General features: G+C 34.6%; 1 protein-coding gene and 1 pseudogene across 1 annotated transcript; one reads left to right on the top strand and one right to left on the bottom strand.

Moving 5' to 3' along the window:
• Nucleotides 1-571: 571 nt before the first annotated feature.
• LOC134375957 (olfactory receptor 14K1-like) lies at nt 572-1,534 on the bottom strand. The gene has a single exon (XM_063094678.1). It carries the CDS (start codon nt 1,532-1,534, stop codon nt 572-574), a length of 963 nt encoding a protein of 320 aa, XP_062950748.1.
• A 15,647-nt stretch (nt 1,535-17,181) lies between these two features.
• LOC134375958 (olfactory receptor 14L1-like) lies at nt 17,182-18,256 on the top strand (annotated as a pseudogene).
• Nucleotides 18,257-22,353: the final 4,097 nt, after the last annotated feature.

Genomic DNA, 22,353 nt, shown 5'->3' on the forward strand with positions numbered 1-22,353 from the left:
TCTCGAGTGGAACATCTGTTTTCTTGCATTTCTAATCTCTAGAGGCTGTCCACATTCTCTGGATCACGTCCATCTTCCACCTTCAACATCAGCATTGAAAGACCATCTAGAGATGCTCCCATAGACATACGCCACTCTGACCACAGCTTAGACAGTTCCTTTCTTTAGCCCATGTCATTAGTTTGTGCCAACTTGAATTATCCACAATAATCTTCCTATCTCAGGCTCTTTAATTTTGTCACATCTGCAAAGTCTTTTTTTGCCAGATAAGGTGACATATTCATGGGTTCCAAGAATTAGGACATGACTATCACGGGCATCTTGCGTAGGCCATTAGAGGCCTGCCATTGTGCTTCTGAAGCCTGATTTGCAGGGAGCACACTCTAAGTGACAAATATCCAACTCTTAATTTCTGTCATAAATCACCGTTGACTAATTAACAGGAATTGTGAACCTTTTTCTAGCATTTTAAAATAAGATACGTGTTTTATTTAAATAAAAAATGTTGAAGGATTTACCCTAGATTACAAAGAACTCATGGAATTGTTAAAAATAATTACATTCAGCCTTTCTAGATACTAGCTCTATTGTTTTCCCCATAAAACTTATACTGGCTTAGTTTCCATAGAATCTTCCACACAGCTGCCTTGATTTCGTTGTTCCTTAGACTGTATACTATGGGGTTCAGAGATGGAGGCAACACAGAATACAATACAGACACCAAAAAATCCACAAGACGTGGGGAATCGGGGACTGGCTTCAGATAGGCAATGGTGCCTGTCATAATGAACGTGATCACAACTATGAGATGTGGCATACAGGTGGAGAAGGCTTTTGACCGCCCTTGTCCAGATGGCAATCTCAGAACTGTATTGAAAATGTAAATATATGAAAATCCAATGGACACTAAACAAAAAATAGCATAAATGACTCCAATTGCCACACTAACATCAATGGTAATATGCCTGTTGGTGCAAGAAATCTTCAGGAGAGAGGGCACATCACAGAAAAACTGTGGGAGTTTTCTGGAACCACAGAAAGGTAAAGAAAAAGTTCCTGCTGAGTATAAGATGCCAAAGATACTCCCAAGGAGCCAAGAGACAGCTACCATCTGCACACAGACTCCCCTGTTCATGGTGACATCATAGTGCAGTGGGTGACAGATGGCCACATAGCGGTCATAGGACATGGCCGTGAGGATGAAAAGCTCAGACCCAGCAAAGTGAATCACTAACAAGACCTGTAGCACACATCCTGCAAAAGAAATGATGCTTCTATGTGATAAAGAGTTCAGAATAAGTTTAGGAACAGTTATTGAAATAAGGCAAACATCAAGAAATGATAAGTTCTTCAGGAAGAAGTACATGGGGCTATGAAGACACTGGTCCACGGTGACAAGGACAATAATGAGAAGATTCCCCAGGAGAGTCAGCAAGTAAATCATCAAAAACAGAAAGGCATGGAAAACCTGAACCTCCACGGTGTCAGAAAATCCCATTAGGATGAAGTCCATCACTGTCGTGTGGTTGGTCATGTCCTCCACTCTGTCCTCCTGAAGAGCAGTGGGAGAGAAGGATAGAGATGAGGCTGACGCTAAGCCTCCCACCACTCTGATAATGCGTTTGCATTCCTGAAATAACGCATCTATGTTGCATTTATACGACATGAACATTTTCATTTTTGCTTTTTTGTTTTGTTTTGTTTTGGGCTTTCATGACCTCCTCATAGTATCACTCCTAACTTGTTTTAGAATAGGATATACACTGAGCAAGCAATTAAAGAAAGAATATTGAAAAGTACTCTCCTCTGTAGGACTTGACATCTGCACTGATAAAGTCTGTATCTTCATAAAACGTATCATGAGTCATTCTAAAAGTTCTTAAGAAAATCACAGGGAAAGCACAGGTCAATGTTTAAAGCGGCTCAAAAAGAGAGAAAATAGTCACTGTGTAATTTTTGTAAATGGACTTGTTTTTAATATTCAGTAGCTTTACACACAGAAAGTAAAAATATTTCCTATTTTATTTCATAATTAAATACATTAAACAAAAGAAGATAATTCAGAGATTGTGGTGCAAAGGGGACATAAGAGTAGTAAGAGAAGATTTATAATTAGACAGGCATAGTATTATCATGGAAAAATGATAGAAGTGATAAATGATTAAGTAGAAGAAGATGAAATATGTAAGAAAAGATCCGTCTTTCCAAACTAACACACTGTTAATACATGCAATTGCCCACAAGGGTGCCCAGACTCACACACTCTCATATATGCACTCACTTTTAGACTGTGTCTCCAGTGTTTATAATTGGCAAGATCAAAGTATCCTTTACAAAAAAATGGTTAAAGTAAAAGTAACTATAATAAATAGAAACAGAGCAAAGGTGAATAAGTATCTATGGGCAGAAATTCACTCTTTGATGAAGAGGGATAATTTAATGTCTGAGAAATTAAGGAATGTAGAAAATATTTTATAAAGACAATACAGAATAGTTTTAATTAAATGAAAAAAATCAGAGTATTTGATTAGTATACTAGACATTAAGCTGTCTATCACTGGACATTTTCTTGAATATGTACATTGTTTACTAATTTTTAAGAAATAATGTGGTTTCAACATAATTTTTTCCCAAGATGTCAAGACTTTTCAAAATAGAGATTGGATTTTATGATTCTCATAAAAAGTCCTTCTCAAAGTGGGTCAACTGCTTTATGTATATAATAATATAGATTATTGATAATGACCATTGGGATAATCATCCCTGTTGGGAACTGGACCAGAGATTAAGCATCACAATTAATGCTGTGTCGGTAAAGATTTAATCCTTACTGGCATGGCCTCTAGTTTTATCGTAGCACACTTGAGGGAAAAAAATCTTGAAGTAATTAATATAGACATTTCAAAGGAAGCTCAGATATTACATATATCAGTGCCATGCTTAAAAGCTACATACAGAGGAAAGAGCTCTTTTGCATACACCTGGCCACATGTAGTCCAGAGAGGCTTTTCCTACAACCTTATAAAATCCCAGTATTTAGACTCACCTAGTAGTCAAAAATCCAATGTTCTTCTGTTACTTCATGTTTCTTTTCTTCAATAGTTCTTTTACTATTCATAGTGCCAGGAGCAAAGTAACAAATTTCATGTTGTCTGAAGTTCTCCTCTTGTATTTTTAAAGAATCTGAAATACTTTTCAATTTGTTAATATAGTCCTTTAGGAAACAATGATGAACTAAAAGTGTGATTCTCTTGGGGACCATGACTGAAGTTCCATATAAATCTTATTAACCCGAAATAATGACTGTCATGTAGTCCTGGCACTAATACATCATATCTCATGCTCCTGCTTTGGGCTGTTGCCTTTTATAGATCTTTCCATGGTGTTTTACTGGAAAAGTCCCACTAGTCCTCCTCAACTAGGGAAATCACAAGAGAGTGTCCAGTGCAGCCTATTTTCTGTTCTATATCAATCCAGAAGGAATACATCTATGGGTTCTAAATTCTATAACAAGGTGAAGTTTGAGCTTGTATGTATTATCGAGGGTGTCAAAAATATTGGATCTAATGATTTTTGCTTACTATCTCTATAGTGCTGCTTAGTATATTTTCTCTGAGGATGGAAATTCTGCATTTTGATTTAAAATGTCTTTTAAACTTGAGTTTGTGTGATATAGACACAAATTTTTTTTTGTAGTGCTTCTTCCAGAGTCCTATTTGTGATAAACATTACAATTCCTAAAAACTAAATGCACTTAAAATTAAAGACAAACATGAAGTCAAGATAGTATAATTACCACAAGACCAAAGACATTGTTTTTCAAATAAGCACTGTAATTAATGTATTTTCTAACAGATTTTCTTTTATTCTCTGGCCCTAGTTCTTTCAATTATAAAATGAAGAGGCTGAGTCTTATAATTCCTGAGAAATGTTCATCTCTAAACCGGGTTTATTGCTTTCATCCATGATTATTGATCAAATGCGAATGTGTGTCAGGGGCTCTCTCAAGTAATTTGAATATTATATTAAATCCCATTTGTATTCTGCAGTTAAGTACTGTTATAATTACCTGATTATATATGATATATGTATACACATATATTTATTTTATATATGTACTATATATATATACGTATACATGTATAATATATGTATATGTGTTATAGGATGTGTGTATGTGTGTGTGTATGTGTGTGGGTGTGTGTGTATATATATACATATATATATATACTCTGTATGTGAGTACATGAGGGCATTTCAAAAATTCTGTGAAAAAGTGTTGGTATCCAAAATATACAAGAAATTCATGCAATTCAATAGCAAAAACCAAAACAAAATAAAGAGAAACAAAGAAAAAAATATATAGCCCTATTATATTATATTATTTATATATATATGTATATTGATATATATATTTCTACATATATATTATTACATGTATGATCAGCCACTTACTGAATAGATGCACAAAACTTTATAATCATGTTAGACATGAAGAGGCATCAGTCTATTCCAAATTAAGTCATACATTCAGAGTAGTTCTGGAGTGGGAAGAATCCGTAAACATCCCCTGATACACTGGAAAATTACTATTGACCACTTTGGAAGTCTTTTAATTTTGTTGGTCATTCTAACTCAGAAATATAGGTTTTTGGTGTGTGTGAGATATGCACAGACACTTATAAATATACACAGCACTTGCACACTAATAAAAATCAATATATTTCATCTTATAATAAAAAGAATAGCAGCAGTCTTTCTATATGACCAAATAAGGTACAACAAAATAAGTTTCTAATTCCCACTCAGACCTAAGCTAGTGTCTAGGACTGCTTTGAGTACTACTGTAGGCATAAACCACATGAGGCTTCTGAGCATCTGTAATGCGACTTCTCAAAATTGAGATGGGCTGGGCCAACGGGTAAATAAAAAAATGTTTACCATCACTAATTTTCAGGGAAATTCAAGTCAAAACCACATTGAGATATCATTTCATCCCAGCTAGACTGGCTATTATCAAAACGACTGAGAATAAAAAATACTGGAGAGGATATGGAGAAAGGGGAACACTCCTACACTGTTGGTAGAACTGTAAATTAGGACAACCATCATTGAAAGTATGGAGGCTTCTCAAACAACTACAGAAAGATCTACCATATCATCCAGCAATCCCACTTCTGAGTATGTATCCAAAGGAATGTAAATTATCATGTTGAAGAGATATCTGCATTTCCATGTTTATTGCAGCTCTATTTTCAATGGCCAAGATATGGAAGCAGCCTAAATGTCCATCAACAGACTACTGGATAAGGAATACATGCTATATGTACACGATGAAATACTACTCAGCCATAAAAAAGAATGAAATTCCACCATTCACAGCAACATGAATGAGCTTGGAGAAGAGGATGTTAAGTGAAATAAGCCAGGCAAAGAAAGAGAAATACCACATGGCCTCACTCATAAGTGGGAGCTGAGAAACAAACAAAGACCATGATAAAATGTTGAACTTTCCGAAAAAGAGAACAGACCCTTAGTTAGTAAAAGTGAGAAAGGGGGAGGGGTAGAAGGGATAGGGAGTGATTGGCAAAGGACACAATAAGTAATCATGGTTTGTGTGTATATAACAAAGGCAAACCAAAAAAAGAAAAAGAAAAAGAAAAAAAAGAACTAAAAACATTGAAGAAAATCTAAGAGAGATATCAGGCAACCTTAAGCACTGAAATATCTGTGTCATGGGTATTCCAGAATGGGAGGAAAAAGGAGATTGCATTGAAAACATATTCAAAAAATAGTGGCAGAAAACTTCCCAGGTATACGAAAAGACACAGATCTTCAGATTCAGGAAGCTTAAAGATCCCCAACTATATTCAACCCAAAAAGGTCTTCTTGAAGACATGTTTTGGTCAATTGGCAAATTTCAAAGACAAATAGAGAATCTTTTATTTATTGATATATATATTTTTTTCTGACCAGTAAGGGGATTGCAACCCTCGGCTCGGTGTCATCTGCGCCACACTCAGCCAGTGAGCGCACCGGCCACCCTTACATGGGATCCGAACCCGCAGCCTCGGCACTCCCAACACCGCACTCTCCTGAGTGAGCAATGGGGCTGGCCTGAGAATCTTAAAAGCTGCAAGAGAGAAGCATCAAATCATCTATAAGGGAGACCCATCACACTAACATCAGACTTTTCATCACAAATGCTAAAAGCCCGAAAGTAATGGGATGATATATTCAAAATACTAAAAGACAGAGATTGCCAGCCAAGAATACTCTACCCCACAAGGCTATCCTTCCAAAATGAAGGGCAAATAGTATATTTCTCAGACAAACAAAAACTGCGGGAGTTCACCACCACATGCCCACCCTTACAAGAAATTCTCAATGGAGTACTGGGTTTGGTACCTGAAAAATAACTACCACTGCCATAAAAACTCAAGAAAAATCAAAACCCACTAGTATAATAAAACTGCCAACAATGAAGAGAAAAAGGAATTATCTACAACCCAAGGAACCAACAAATACAGAAGAGAAAAAGTAAATCAAAAAGAAAGGAACAAAAGACACTTAAGACATCCAAACAAAAATCAATAAAATGATAGGAGTAAATCAACACTTTTCAATAACAACTCTTAATGTAAAAAGATTCAATTCCCCAATCAAAACACACAAACTGGCTGACTGGATTAAAAAGGAGCACCCAACTGTATGCTGCCTTCAAGAGACCAGCCTCACCTATAAAGATAACAATAGACTAAGAGTAAAAGGACAGAAAAAGATTTACCATGCAAACAGAAATGAAAAATGAGCTGGAGTAGCTATTCTTCTATCTGAAAAAATAGACTTTAAACTAAAAACCATAAAAGGAGATAATGAGGGCCACTACCTAATGATAAAAGGATTCATCCATCAAGAAGACACAACAATCATAAATATATACACACCCAATGTCAGAGCTGCCAGATTTATAAAGCAAACTGTACTAGACCTAAAGAAGGAAATAGACACTAATACCATAATAGCAGGGGACCTGAACAACCCACTAACAATATTGGACTGATCATCTAGGCAAAGGAGCAGAAGAGAAACACAAGATCTAAACAACACTCTAGACCAATTGGACTTGGCAGATATCTATAGACCATTCCATGCAACAACCTCCGAATATTCATTCTTCTCATCAGCACATGGATCATTCTCTAGGATAGATCACATGCTAGTTCACAAGTCAAGTCTCAACAAATTTTAAAAAATTGGAATTATTCCAGGTATTTTTTTCAGACCACAACAGATTGAAATTAGAAAGCAATAACAAATGAAATCCTGTAAACTATACAAACACTTGGAAATTAAACAGCATTCTACTTAATGACATATGTGTCCAAGAAGAAATCAAATAGGAAATCAAAAACATTTCTTGAAACTAATGAAAACAATGATACATCATAAAAAACCTGCAGGATACTGCAAAAGCAGTACTTAGGGGATAATTTATTGCATTAAATGCATACTTCAGAAGAATGGAAAGATGGCAAGTAAACAGACACTTCACCTTAATGACTTAGAAAAACAAGAACAATTCAAACCCCAAGTTAGCAGACAGAAAGAAATAATTAAGATCAGAGCAAAAGTAAATGAAAGAGAAACCCAAAAAACAATACAACAGAACAATGAAACACAAAGTTGGCATTTTGAAAAGATAAATAAAATTGACAAACCATTAGGAAGGCAAACTAAATAAGAAGAGAGAAGACAAAAATAGAAATTAGAAATGAAAAGGTGATATTACATCTGATACATGAGAAATACAAGGAATTGTTACAGACTACAGTAAACAACTATTGGCCAACAAATTTGAAAATCTGGAGGAAATGAATAACTTTTTGGACACACACACACCAAGAATGAACCAAAAAGACACAGAAAACCCTAACAGAACAATAACAGTCAAAGAGAGTTATCTCTTATCAGCAGTCTCCCCCCTCAAAAAAAAAGCCAAGCACCAGATGGCTTCACGACAGAATTCTACCAGACCGTTAAAGAAGCATTAATACCAATTCTCTACAAGCTATTCTAAAAAACTAAAACAGAGGCAATCCTCTCAAACTCATTCTATGAAGCAAACATCACCCTGATACCAAAACCAGACAAAGATACAACAAAAAAAGAAAACTACAGGCCAATATCATTGATGAATATAGATGCAAAAATCTTCAATAAAATACTAGCTAATAGAATACAGCAACACATACATAAAATTATGCACCACGATCAAGTTGGATTCATCCCAGGGATGCAAGTTGGTTCAACATACACAAATCAATAAATGTGATGCACCACAGCAACAAAATCAAAGAAAAAAATCATATTATCATCTCTACAGACACAGAAAAAGCATTTGACAAAATTCAACATTCATTGATAATAAAGACTCTGTAAATTGCATATAGAATGAAGGTATCTCAACAATCAAAGCCATATATGACAAACCCACTGCCAATATCATCGTGAATGGGGAAAAGCTGAAAGCTTTTCCTTTAAGAACAGGAACTAGACAAGGATGCCCACTCTCACCACTCCTATTCAACATAGTGTTAGAAGTACTAGCCAGAGCAATCAGGTAAGAGAAGGAAATAAAGGGCATCCATATTGGAAAAGATGAAGACAAACTGTCCCTGTTTGTAGATGATATGATCCTATATATTGAACAGCCTAAAGACTCTACAAAAAAATGCTGAGTTGATAAATGATTTCAGCAAAGTTGCAGAATACAAAATCAATGCACAAAAATCAGTAGCATTTCTAAACTCCAGCACTGAACTAGGAGAAAAAGTAATTGAGAAAGCTAGCCCATTTACAATAGCCACTAAAAAAATAAAATACTTAGGAATAAAGCTAACTAAGGATGTGAAAAATCTCCATAATGAGAACTACAAACCCCTGTTGAGAGAAATTAAAGAGGACACAAGAAGATGGAAAGATATCCCTTGCTCTTGGATTGGAAGAACCAACGTTGTGAAAATGTTCATACAACCCAAAGTGATATAAAAATTCAATGCAATCCCCATCAAAATTCCAATGACATTTTTCTCATCAATGGAAAAAACTATCCAGATTTTTATACGGAATAACAAAAGACCATGCATAGCTTAAGCAATTCTGAGCAAAAAAAATAAAGCTGGAGTTATAACACTACCTGACTTTAAACTGTACTATAAAACTGAAAAACCAAAACAGCATGGTACTGTCATAAAATAGACACACTGATCAATGGAATAGAATAGAAAATCCAGAATTCAACCCACACACCTATAGTCATCTGATCTTTGACAAAGGCACCAAGCCTATACACTGGGGAAGAGACTGCCTCTTCAGCAAATGGTGCTGGGATAAGTGGATATCCATATGCAGGAGAATGAAACTAGACCCATACCTCTCACCAAATACTAAAATCAACTCAAAATGAATTAAAGAATTAAATATACACCCCGAATCAATATAACTTCCTAAAGAGAACATAGGAGAAACACTTCAGGAAGTAGGACTGGACACAAACTTCATGAACATGACCCCAAAAGCACAGGCAACCAAAGGAAAAATAAATAAATGGGATTATATCAAATTAAAAAGCTTCTTCACAGCAAAAGAAACAATTAACAGAGTTAAAAGACAACCAACAGAGTGAGTGGGAGAAAACATTTGCAAAATATACATCTGACAAAGGACTAATATCCAGAATATATAAGGAACTGAAATAACTTTAGTACAAAAAAACAAGTAACCCAATTAAAAAATGGGTAAAAGAGCTAAACTGGCATTTCTCAAAGGAAGGTATATGAATGGCCAACAGACACATGAAAAAATGCTTAACATCACTCAGCATTCAGGAAATGCAAATCAAAACCACACTGAGATACCATGTCATCCCAGTTAGGATGGCTAACATCCAAAAGACTTTGAACGATAAATGCTGGTGAAGTTGTGGAGAAAAAGGAACTCTCATACATTGTTTTTGGGACTGCAAAATGATGCAGCCTCTGTGGAAAATGGTATGGAGGTTCCTCAAACAATTGCAGATAGATCTACCATATGACCCTGCTATCCCACTGTGGGGAATATACCCAGAGGAATGGAAATCATCAAGTCGAAGGTATACCTGTTCTCTAATGTTCATTGCAGCACTCTTTACAATAGCTAGGAGTATGAACTAGCCCAAAAGTCCATCATCAGATGAGTGCATAGGAAAAATGTGGTATATATACACAATGGAATACTACTCTGCTATAAAAAAGAATGAAATACTGCCATTTGCAACAACATGGATGGACCTAGAGAGAATTATATTAAGTGAAACAAGTCAGGCACAGAAAGAGAAATATCACATGTTCTCACTTATTTGTGGGAGGTAAAAATAAATAAATAAATACACAAATAAACTGGCTGGGAGAGGGAATAAGACACAACATTACAATTCCTTGATGTTGATATGACAAGTGAACAGATACGAGGTTGTTGGGAGGAAGCAGGGAGAGTGAGGGGGGACGGAGGTTTCAGGAATGGGCCACAATAATCAACCACATTGTATATTGACAAAATAAAATAAAATTAAGAAAAGAAAAAGACAAATGTTGCCTAGTGTTTTAATAAAAATTATCACCTGAGGTTATTTGACAGCAAATACTCATCAATATATTTAATTTGTTAAAGTAGGCAATTATGTTATTTAATGTTGTCACCATGTTCCTCAATAGATCTCCTATAAGAATTGCTCCTTTAAATTAAATTTTATGACCTTTGCCCAGTATCTTCCTAACAACCACCACCCCCAGCCCCTGGTAACCACCACTCTTCCTTCTACTTCAGAGAGTTCAGTTTTTTCAGATTGCACATATAAGTGAGATTGTGCAGAATTTGTCTTTCTGTGCCTGGCTTATCTCACTTACCATAATGTTTATCCACATTGTCATTAATGACAAGCTTTCCTTTTTTTCAAAGGATTTCTTTGTTTTTTTGAGGGGTACATGAAAAATATATACAATTTTCTTTTATAAATCAAAAATAAATAAAAATGTTGTAAAAATAGACAGTTACATAAAACAAACAAGAGAAACTTGAAAGAGTTTACAGCAATGAATAGAACTTGGGTTTGAGAGGAGAGGTGTCCTCAACAGGGAATTCAGGTCCTATCTGAGATCTTGGTTTGACTAACACACATATAACAAGGTTTACTTCATTCTAATATCATCAGAGTCAGAAACAGGAGAGTGGATATGGAGAGAGAAAGAGAAGATAAATAAAAACATAAAAGGAAGAAACAGGAGATCATGACTTAGAATGAACCTGAGGTACTGAATACAGCTTAAGCACAAGAAAAGATTAAATAAAGTGAAAAGAAGTGAATATGATTAGAGGAAAGTAAGGATAAAATAGAAGTGATAAAGACAAGAAGTAAAGAAAGAAGATTAGAATTGAGGGAGAGAAAAATGAAACAAAAAACACAAATAAATAAAGGGATACATAGGAAAAATGATACGTAGAGGATCAGAAATATTTGAGTTTAAAGACAATCTTATGATAAATTAAAAACACAAAGTTTCTCCAGGCTGAAAAATTTATGAATAATACATTTTTTTCAGTAATCAGATAATATATATATATATATATGTATATATATAATATATATATACATATATATATATATATAATATATATATATATATATATTTATTTATTTATTTTTTCCTGACTGGTAAGGGGATCGCAACCCTTGGCTTGGTGTCGTCTGCACCACGCTCAGCCAGTGAGCGCACCGGCCATCCCTATATAGGATCCGAACCCGCAGCCTCTGCACTCCCAGCACCGCACTCTCCCGAGTGAGCCACAGGGCCGGCCCAATATTTTAATGCAATATTTTGAAAAATCAAAATTAATGCAGAAAAACTAAGATAGACAAAATATCAACATCTAATTTTTTTGAGTATGCATTTTTAAAAAAATATTTGTCAATGTATAATGTAGTTGAATTTTGTCTCCCTTTATCAATTCCTCCTTTTCTGCCCTCTCTCTCCACACCCATCAACATTGGATCTGTTCACTTGTTCATGTGTCTTAACAAGTTCAAGGAATTGTGATTGTTGTGTCTTCTTCCCCACCACATTTATTTGTTTTTATGTTTATTTATTTTATCAGCCCCCATAAATAAGTGTGAACATGCAGTATTTCTCTTTCTTTGCCTGGCTTATTTCGCTTAATATAACTTTCTCTAAGTCCATCCATGTTGCTGTGAATGGTAGTATTTCATTCTTTTTTATAGCAGAGTAGTGTTCCATTGTGTAGATATAACACATTTTCCTTATCCACTCATCTGATGATGGGCATTTAGGCTGTTTCCAACTCTTGGCTATTGTAAATAGCATTGCGATAAACATGGGAGTATATGATGTGATGACTTCACCTATGATGTGATGACTTCCATTCCTCTGGCTATATACCCAGGAGTGGAATGGCTGGATCACATGGTAGATCTATTGGTAATTATTTGAGGAGCCTCCATACCATTTTCCCATGAAGGCTGCACCATTTTATAGTTCCATCGACGGTGTAGGAGAATTCCTTTTCCTTCACATGCTTGCCAGCATTTATCAAGGGCAATTTCTGTTACCTTTAATTATATGTCTTTCTATTCCCTTCATTTCTGCTGTCCAGATAAAATGGAAAGATTGTTTTCAGTGTAAAAGTCTTTAAAAGCAAAATAGCCAAATAAAATATTTCAAATAATTGCAGAATACAGGCCTGGTTTTTCATCTGACATGCTAAAAACATAATGAGTATTGTCAAACACCGACGATTAGAAAACTGAATGTCGTAACACCACTCATTCCCATATGTTGCTTCTGTATTTAACACTACCTTACAGTGATATTCCCAAGACCTGAATTGTTCTCCCTGGAGATGCACTCAAATAAGATTAGTCCATGAAGCAGAATCATTAAAGTTTCTAACTTTTGCGGAACACATAGTAGAAATGATGGCCTCAGGTAGCTACATTTCCTCCATTCAGAGGGCAAAACGTTCCTCTTAGGACAGGCTGTTTCTGAAATGATCCTCCACTACCCACTTTTTAACTTCTGAGTAACTAGAAGAAGATCTAGTGGAATTACTCTTCCTCCAAGAGAAATCCTTGATTATGAAGGTCCTAGGAGGAGGGGAATTATTTGGAGTCTAAATAGTATTGGGTGGATGATAAAATGTAAATATGTATAATCATAAGTGCAGTTTTGTTTTAAACTGCAAAGTAATCCTTTTCTTGTAAAAATACTCATTGAACTACAAAAAGTGACATTGACAACAAAACTGCTATTTTAAATTTGTTGAACTAAAAACAATATCCAGCTATTTCATTGTTTTGGGAATGTCTATTTGAAAGATAAACTCAAAAAATGTAAATTTTTATGATTAAAATTATAGAAAATGTAATGCAGTTGGATTTAAATATTTTGTTTCACTGTGGTTTATTTTTTGTCAGAATGACTGAATGGTACTGAATTTCAGTGCATAGTTAAGACTATATGAATTTGATCTTATTTCACATTACTTGTTTCAGATTGCATCAGTTTTGTATTTTCAAGTTCAACAGAGAAATTAAATTTCAAACTGATAAGGAAAACAGCAGCTACAATTGATTTAAAAAAAGGAAAGGCATGGATCTAAATGTAATGTTTACGGTTCATGTAATGCATGTAATTTGGACATGTTTTGTTTAATAACAAAGCCTAGGTTCTAGAATATAAAGCAGACCACCTTTGGTTAGACAGACCTGCAATGCAAGAGAATGGCATTTGACCCTTTACTTATACCATGTAAAATAATTAACTCAAAGTGATTCAAAAACTTCAAGATAAGACCTAAACTATAAAACTCTAAGAACATATTAGAGGAAAGCTTCATAACAGTGGATTGAGCAACGACTTCTTGGTTATGATATTAAAAACACAGACAACAAAAGAAAAAATAGACATTTTGAACTTCATCAAATTTTTTAAAAATGTGTGCATCAAGGGACACTATCAGTAGAATGAAAAGGCAGCTCACAAAACAGGAGAAAATATTTACAGGTCCTATTTCTGCTAAGTACAGATATCTTGAACATACAAATTCACACTATAAACAACAGCAAAAATACCTGATTACAAAGTGGCTAAAATATTTATACAGGAATTTTCCCAAAGTTCACATACCAATGGCCAATAAGCACATGAAAAGACATTCAATATTAGCAATCATTTAGGAAATGCAAAACAAAAACAGAATAGACATCACCTCCTCCGTTAGGATGTCTATGGTCAATTTTAAAAATGAGTGAGAAAAGAAAGAAAAGAAATTAACAAGTACTCATGAGGTTGTGGAGAAATTGTAACTCTGATATATTGCTGGTTTGAATGTAAACTTGTGCAGCAACTGTGGAAAATAGTATCCACTTACTGAAATAATTAAAACATTAAATTATCACACGATGCAGTAATTCCAATACAGGATGTATACACACAAGTACCTAAAGCAGAGGCTCAAAGAAATATCTATACACCAATTTTAATGGAAGTATTATTCACAACAGCCAAAAAGTGCATTTAACCTAAATGTATATTGATGTATAAATAGTTTTTTAAAAATGGTATATAGATGTATGTATGTGTGTGTGTGCATATATAAACAACTGAATATTATTCAGCATTAAAAGGAAGAAAACTTCGACATATTCTACAGCATGAATAAACCTTGAAGACATTTTGCTAGATGAAATATGCTAATGATAAAACAACAAATACTGTATGATTCAACTTACCTGACATACTGAGAGCAAATTTATGGAGATGGTAAGTAGAAGGTTGTCAGGTGCTGAGGATAGGAGGTACAGGGGAATTACTGTTGAATCGTTCAATGGGAACACAATATTTGTTAAGATAAAAACATTTTCGAGATGAACGGTGGTGTTGGTTGAACAATAATGTAAATTTACTCAATATTGCTTAACTATACATTTAAAATGCTAAAAATGCTAATTTTTGTATATATTTTAACAAAATAAAAAATATTATGAAACTGTTCTGCTGTCAGATATATGTGATATATGCATGAACGAGAAACTCTTGAGCACGTAGTAGTTGACCATAAGTTTACACATTATTAGTACAAAAATGTTGTCAAAACACTGAATACCCGTAACATACATTAATATACTATTATATAAAAGCAAGAAGCCATGAGAATTATTGTTGTGTGTGAAAATTGAGTCTCTGAAATGAACAGCGAATGTCCCAAGATGTATTTTTATAAATATACATGCAATTACAGAGGAAGTGTAGTGGAGGAAGTACTTACAATCTTGCATCTCCAGTTCTCTCTGGGAAGAAATCTGAGAGAGAGGCTCTGCAGGCAAGATTCACTTAAATTAAGTTTTTCATATGGCTTGGTATTCATATGGATAACACTTCTGTAGATGCTAATGTTAAAAATATAAAATTAAAAAACAAAAGTAAAAAATATAAAGCAAAACAACATTTATGGCTTAAAATGTATCCCTGAATTTAAATTTCAATGCTTCAATGCATATGTTCCATTCTCTACTAAAATGTGAATGCTAAAACACATAAATGAATAGAAAGACACTTCCTGAAACTGTTATAGACTTTTTTGGTGATATACCTCTAAGAGAAAATGCTTAGGGGCATGTAAATTACCCTTCTGAGAGGTCCTAAATCCAGAGGTTTAAAATTGCCCCGTGATCCCTCAGGGGACACTTTCTCTCATCAGAACTCTTGGCTGTTTCTCCTAGTTAATAATATAGTGGTGAATTCGTATAAAATGGAAAATATTATTAACCTCGAACCAATGCCAGAAACTGTAAATGAAGACTGCAATGCATAACCACACGGGAATTGTAAAGGTAATAAAGCAACCATGGTCAGGGAAAATGAAGCTATTCTGGATTCATATTTTGAGAGCAGATACTGAAAACCATTCTTTGCATACACACTTGCAAGGTCACAGGCAGTTGGGGAATGAAATAGAAACGTTACCCATCCCTACATTCTTATCGTGGTCTTCCCTTCTCATTTTGTGCCTGACTGTCAGATTTAATGAATGGGAAGTAAAATCTCTGATAAATTTGAGAATTTTGAAGAGTAAATTTACTCAAGTGTTTTTTCTTCTGTCCTCAGGAAGAAGGGATTCTAAAGTTTTCATCCTTATCACTTGAGGAAATTGGTGAGAATATCATCCAACCAATTTGTTTCAGGGAGGAAGAGGATTAGAAGATGCTCTGATGGTCCTAGGTATTTCTGCATGCCCAGACCAACCATTTTTTTTTAATTAATAGAAGGTAAAGTCAGGAGTATGAAAAAGATAAAAAATGATTTTATACATTTGCAAATATGAAAATGAGGTGGTACATTTCATTCACTATTAAATGATTATTGAAAGATATTTATAATCACAGAGGCGACCATTGTCATCATGGTAGTTTGTAAGGATTGTGCAGATATGCTATCAGGTCTTGCTGTCCAGTGAATACACCAGGAAGAAATAATCTGAGCATCCTATAATTTTATTACAAGCATTTCTATCTAACATCAAGTAGAAAATTTAGTGTCTGTGTGATATTAATTCTTGCTTCTCCTTCATTATGACTTCCTCCTGCTCTATGTGGTCTTTAGCCTCCTTTGATAAATACACACTACTTATTTTTATTTTCCACGGTGATATCAGATGACCTCTGAAAACATTCAGGAGGATAGAGGATTGTTTTACTCTTTGTTTCAGCTACCGTTCTTAAGTATATTAGATGCTTTACAAGAAGTTTAATATCAAAACCTTATAGCTATGAGCCATACATCTGAGGCAAGAAAGATGCTCAACCATTTTCTGCTTCTAGAATAAACAACACACTGCATTTTATTGCATTTTATACCTATTCTGTTTTCAATGCTAGTTATAATCCAATTTTCTTTGTGTAGAATGATAACATGGGGAGCTATTTCTATCGTAGCATCCTGATGAACTCCAACTTAAAGACAAACAAGCAATGTAAACCTGAATATGACCTGAAAATCAGATGAGTGCATTTAGATCTGTATAGACAAGTTATCGGTGTTACCTTTATTTCTACAGAAAACAAGCAACATGGCTGAGAAGTTAACCAACATGACCAACATAACAGAATTTTTGCTCATGGGATTCCCTGACGACCAGGTGCTACAGAGAATGTACACCACACTCTTCTTCCTGATTTATCTGGCAGCTCTAGTAGGAAACCTCCTCATTATCACACTCACCACTATTGACCTGCATCTCCAAGTCCCCATGTACTTCTTCCTGAAGAATTTGTCCTTGATTGACATCTGCTATGTCTCTGTCACTGTCCCTAAATCCCTCGTGAACTCTCTGGCAAACAGCCATTCCATCTCTTTTTTTGGATGTGCCTTGCAGGTTTTCTTTGTTATTTTTTGGGGGGGTACAGAGTACGCCCTCCTTCTAGTGATGTCCTATGACCGCTATGCTGCCATCTGCCGTCCTCTGCACTATGAGGCCATTGTAAATAGAGGTTCCTGTGTGCAGATGGTAAGTGCATCATGGTTCAGTGGGTGTGTCTACGGATCCATTCATGTTGCAGGTACATTCTCTGTCCGTTTCTGTGGGCCCAACATAGTGCATCAGTTCTTCTGTGATGTTCCATCACTGCTCACACTTGCTTGTTCCAGACAGCAAATTCTTGAATATGCATTTATCATTGCTAGTTGTTGTTTTGTTTTCACATGTTTTATTTAAATGGTTGTGTCTTATGTTCATATTTTTACTTCTGTCTTAAGAATTCCATCCGCAAAGGGCAGAGTGAAAACATTCTCAACTTGCGTGCCTCACCTCACTGTGGTGACATTGTTCCTTTTTTCTGGAATTATTACATATTTAGCTAAAAATTTTAAATCTTCTTCACTGAAAGTGTTGATATCTGTGCTTTACACTGTATTACCACCCACTTTGAATCCTCTCATCTATAGTCTGAGAAACCAGGACATGCAGGTGGCCTTGAGGAAGGTGGTAACTGGAAGAATGTCAAGAATATTTTTTATTCAAATACATGAATATTTTTTGTTTTTGTTTTTGTTTTTAAGCTATAGAGTCAATTTTGAAGACCAGTCTAACATGGGATTGGACTTCTAAGGTTTGATGGTTTTGTCTTTTGCCCTTGTAGGGATAAAAGTTTGGTCCATTGCTTTTCTCATTGGGTTTTGAGGGGTATTATTAATATTGTTATTAGACACATAACAATTGTACACATTTATTGAGTAAAATGTGATCTTTACAGACATGTACATAACGTGTAATAATCAAATCAGGGTAATTATAATATCCATCACCTCAAACGTCTGTCATTTTTGTATTAGGAACATGCAAAATCCCCTCTATAGCTATTTGAAATTATACAATAAATTGTTGTTAACTGTAGTTACCCCACATCACTAATTATCAGGGAAATGCAAATTAAAACCACACTGAGATATCATCTCACTCCAGTTAGGATGGCTATTATCAGAATAATAAAAAATAACAAATTCTGGGAATGATGTGGAGAAAAGGCAACTCTTATTCATTGTTGGTAGGAATGTGAATTTGTACAGCCCTTACAGGAAACAATATGGAGGTTTCTCGAAAAACCACAAATGGAAGTATAATATGATATAGCAGTCCCACCACTGGTTTTATATATAAAAAAGGGAAATCAGTATATCAGAGAGAGATTTGCCCTCTCATGTTTATTGCAGCACTGTTCACAATAGCCAAGATATGGAATCAACCTAAATATATAAAATTTTATTAATGAATGTTTTGTTTCATGACAGTTATTTTTAAAAAGAGACTTTTATTCTCTTTTGCTCCTCCACAAAATTTAGTGTTTTGTCTAAGAAAGTACCAGGTCAAAATTTTATCTAAGTAGTGTAGTGAAAAATTTTCAGTTAAGTGGCTCTCTTTTTAGTAATTGATTTTATATCACGATGTTATTACTAGGGAGAAAATTCTGGGTGGTTTACATTCACCGTCGGTGTCTCCAAATAGCATATTTTGCTGCTAATCCAGAAAGTATAATTTATATTTAACACATCTGTAGTTAAAATGAGGTTGCACATACTTTATGCTAATTAAATATTGGTATGGTTCAGAACAGAGCAGTCAGAGGTGTGGCCAAATTTCTGTGGTCGGGCCGGCCCGTGGCTCACTCGGGAGAGTGCGGTGCTGATAACACCAAGGCCGTGGGTTCGGATCCTATATAGGGATGGCCGGTTTGCTCACTGGCTGAGTGTGGTGCTGACAAATTTCTGTGGTCACTGATCACTCAAGAATTAGGAATGTACAAATAGAGTCATGAGAATTCCACTGAAGTCCAGGTTCAGATCAGTATCTCAGCAAAAATGCTGTATTTTGTTGGAAATAAACTCAAAGTCACACATTACTGAAATGATTCTGAATATGTCTCTTATTTTTCTTTGTAAAAATAAAACTTCTTCCATTGTCCATTCTTGATTCCTTAATCCTTTCTCCTTTTGGTAATTTATTTTCTCTTTTTCTTTCTTTCTTTTTTTATTTTCTTGCTTTTTCTGCTTCTTAACTTTTCTTTTTTAGTTTAAGAATAGTTTTTCTTTCTTGTATCCATTCAAAGATCTTTTCATAGCTAATTGTCATTCTCTTCCTGGTCAGATTACTCTACTGACTACCTAGAACACATTACCTTTAAATTCTTTGTTGTGACTTTTGTGTGGAAATGACCACTGTTGTATCTGCATGTCCTCCAGTGGATGGAACTGACCTTAACTTTTGTTACTAATCTATCACAATGCCTACCTTTAGTTTTGTCCTTCCTCATCTCTGTCCCCTTAATGTAGTGATTCAGAAATTCTGTAAATCACTGAGCAGTTTTAAGGGAGACTTCAGGAAAGAATACTTATTCCAAACACTGTAATTTCATATTTCTTTTTGTGAATATATCTAATACTTTTGAATCATTATATATTCATTTTTCAATTATTTAATTTCCGATTTTAGGAACTTATGCTTCTGCACTCAAACATCTTCCTCCTGGGAATTTCCACTTATGTACAACCCATCTTTCTAATTGCTCTGAGTCAAGTTTGGGGTAATTCTGGACTCTGTTCTCTCTGTTTCAAACACATTCAATAACTCATCAAATCAGTGTTCCTTTCTTTTATTTCCCCAAAGCATATGTAGGCATCGACCACTTATTCCAATTTCACTGCTACCAGCCTGGGTCACAACCCAATCACCTGTCATTCAGATTATTTTTATATCTTCCAACTTCCTTTACTGGCTTCCCCCATGTCCTGACTCAGTTCATCCTAGACTTGCAGCTAGTGTAAGATCACCACGAATGGCTCCCCAGGTCACACCAAGGATAAGCAAAAATCTTCACGATGTCTTCCAAAGTTTTCCACTGCCAGTGCTTCTGTTACTTCTTGGATCTAGATTCTCCCACTCGTCACCTTCCTCAAATCTAGTGTCCTCTGTGTTCCTGCCTCTGATAACCTTGTTCTCGGTGTTTCTTCTTGTTTAAAAACTTTCCTCTTAGATGTCTGCATAGCTACATCTTCAGTCTTTCAAATATTTACTTTGTAAATGCTGCGTGAAACACAACCGTCTCTCTGTGTGTGTTTGTCTACCTTTGTCAGAGATTCAAAAGTAAATAGGGTCACTCTAATTTAAAATGCACACGATAATGAAGTTTTAATTAACCTAAAACACAACAAAATTTGTTCTCTTATAGAGGTGAGTGGGCTCTATAGCATGAACCAAAAACTAGTCTGATTTTTAAGTAAATTTAGATCATATTAGTGTTCAAAAGTTTTTTCAAGTGATTGATTTCTGGGAGTTTGAAGTCAGTCACATGCTGGACATTTTCATAATCATTATATTGAGAGAAAAAATGTCATTAAGAAACACAATGAACATGCAATACTGACAAATCAAATAATAAGTACAATTAAAATGTATTTTATACTATTTTGAAAAGAGACTTATATTCTCTCTATATGGTAGTCCCTCCTTATCCATGGAGGATATATTCAAAATCCCTGGTAGATGACTGAAACTAGAGATAGTACCAAACTGAACATATGCTAAGTTTTTAAATGTAATAAATGAGACAGCTGCTAAGTGACTAATGGGTGGGTAGTATATCAGCATGAATATACTGGACAAAGGAATGGTTCATGGGACAGCATGAAATCTCATGCTACTCAGGACAGTGCACAATTTAAAATTTACAAATTGTTTATTTGTGCAGTTTTCCATTAAGTATTTTCAGACCGCTGTTGACTGCAGAAAGCAAAACTGTGGATAAGGGGGACTAGTTTATAGTATATTGATATTGAACTTTTTCAATTTCAATTTCAATTTTTAATTGACAAATAATAATTGTATATATTAGTGGGATACAATATGATATTTTGATATATGCATACATTGTGAAATCAAGCTGATTAACATATTCATCACCTTGCATGCTTGTCATTTTACTTTGGTGAGAACTTTGAAAATCTACTTTTTTAGAAATTTTAAATATTTGATTAGAAAATCTCTTATTCTGTTACAACAAGTACTAAGAGTTTTGTTCCAAATGCTACTTTCATAATGCTGATGTGCTTTCATATAGAATTTTATTGTTTTATTTTATTATAAACAAAATAATTTTAAATACCAATACACAAAGAAAAACATTTAACCAAATTAACCCATATTTTCATTGTTATGTGTCATTATTAGTCAATATAAGTTCTTAAAATATTTATTTTATTATATAATATCCTAATCTAATGATATATCAAAATTTGATGGCCCTAAACCTACTCAATCACATATATATATATATGATTTCAAGATTATTGCTTCTATAAATAAATATTCAACTAATTTTTAATACTTAAAACTTTATATTTTTTATGAGGTTTAGGGTTGACAAATGCTGGCAAGGATGTGGAGAGAGAGGAACTCTCCTGCACTGTTGGTGGGACTGTATATTAGTACAGCCATTATAGAGAATAGTATGGAGGTTCCTTAAACAACTACAGGGAGAACTTCCATATGGTTCAGCAATCACACTTCTGGGGATATATCCAGAAAATTGGAAAACATCAGGTCGAAAGGATACCTACACACCCATGTTTATTGCAGCACTATTTGCAATAGCCAGGCAATGGAACCAACCTAAATGTCTACTGATGGATGATGGGATAAGGAAATTGTGGTATATATACACAATGGAACACTAATCAGCCATTAAAAAGA

The sequence above is a fragment of the Cynocephalus volans genome, chromosome 4 (assembly GCF_027409185.1).
Source record: "Cynocephalus volans isolate mCynVol1 chromosome 4, mCynVol1.pri, whole genome shotgun sequence".
In the NCBI taxonomy this organism is placed as follows: domain Eukaryota; kingdom Metazoa; phylum Chordata; class Mammalia; order Dermoptera; family Cynocephalidae; genus Cynocephalus; species Cynocephalus volans.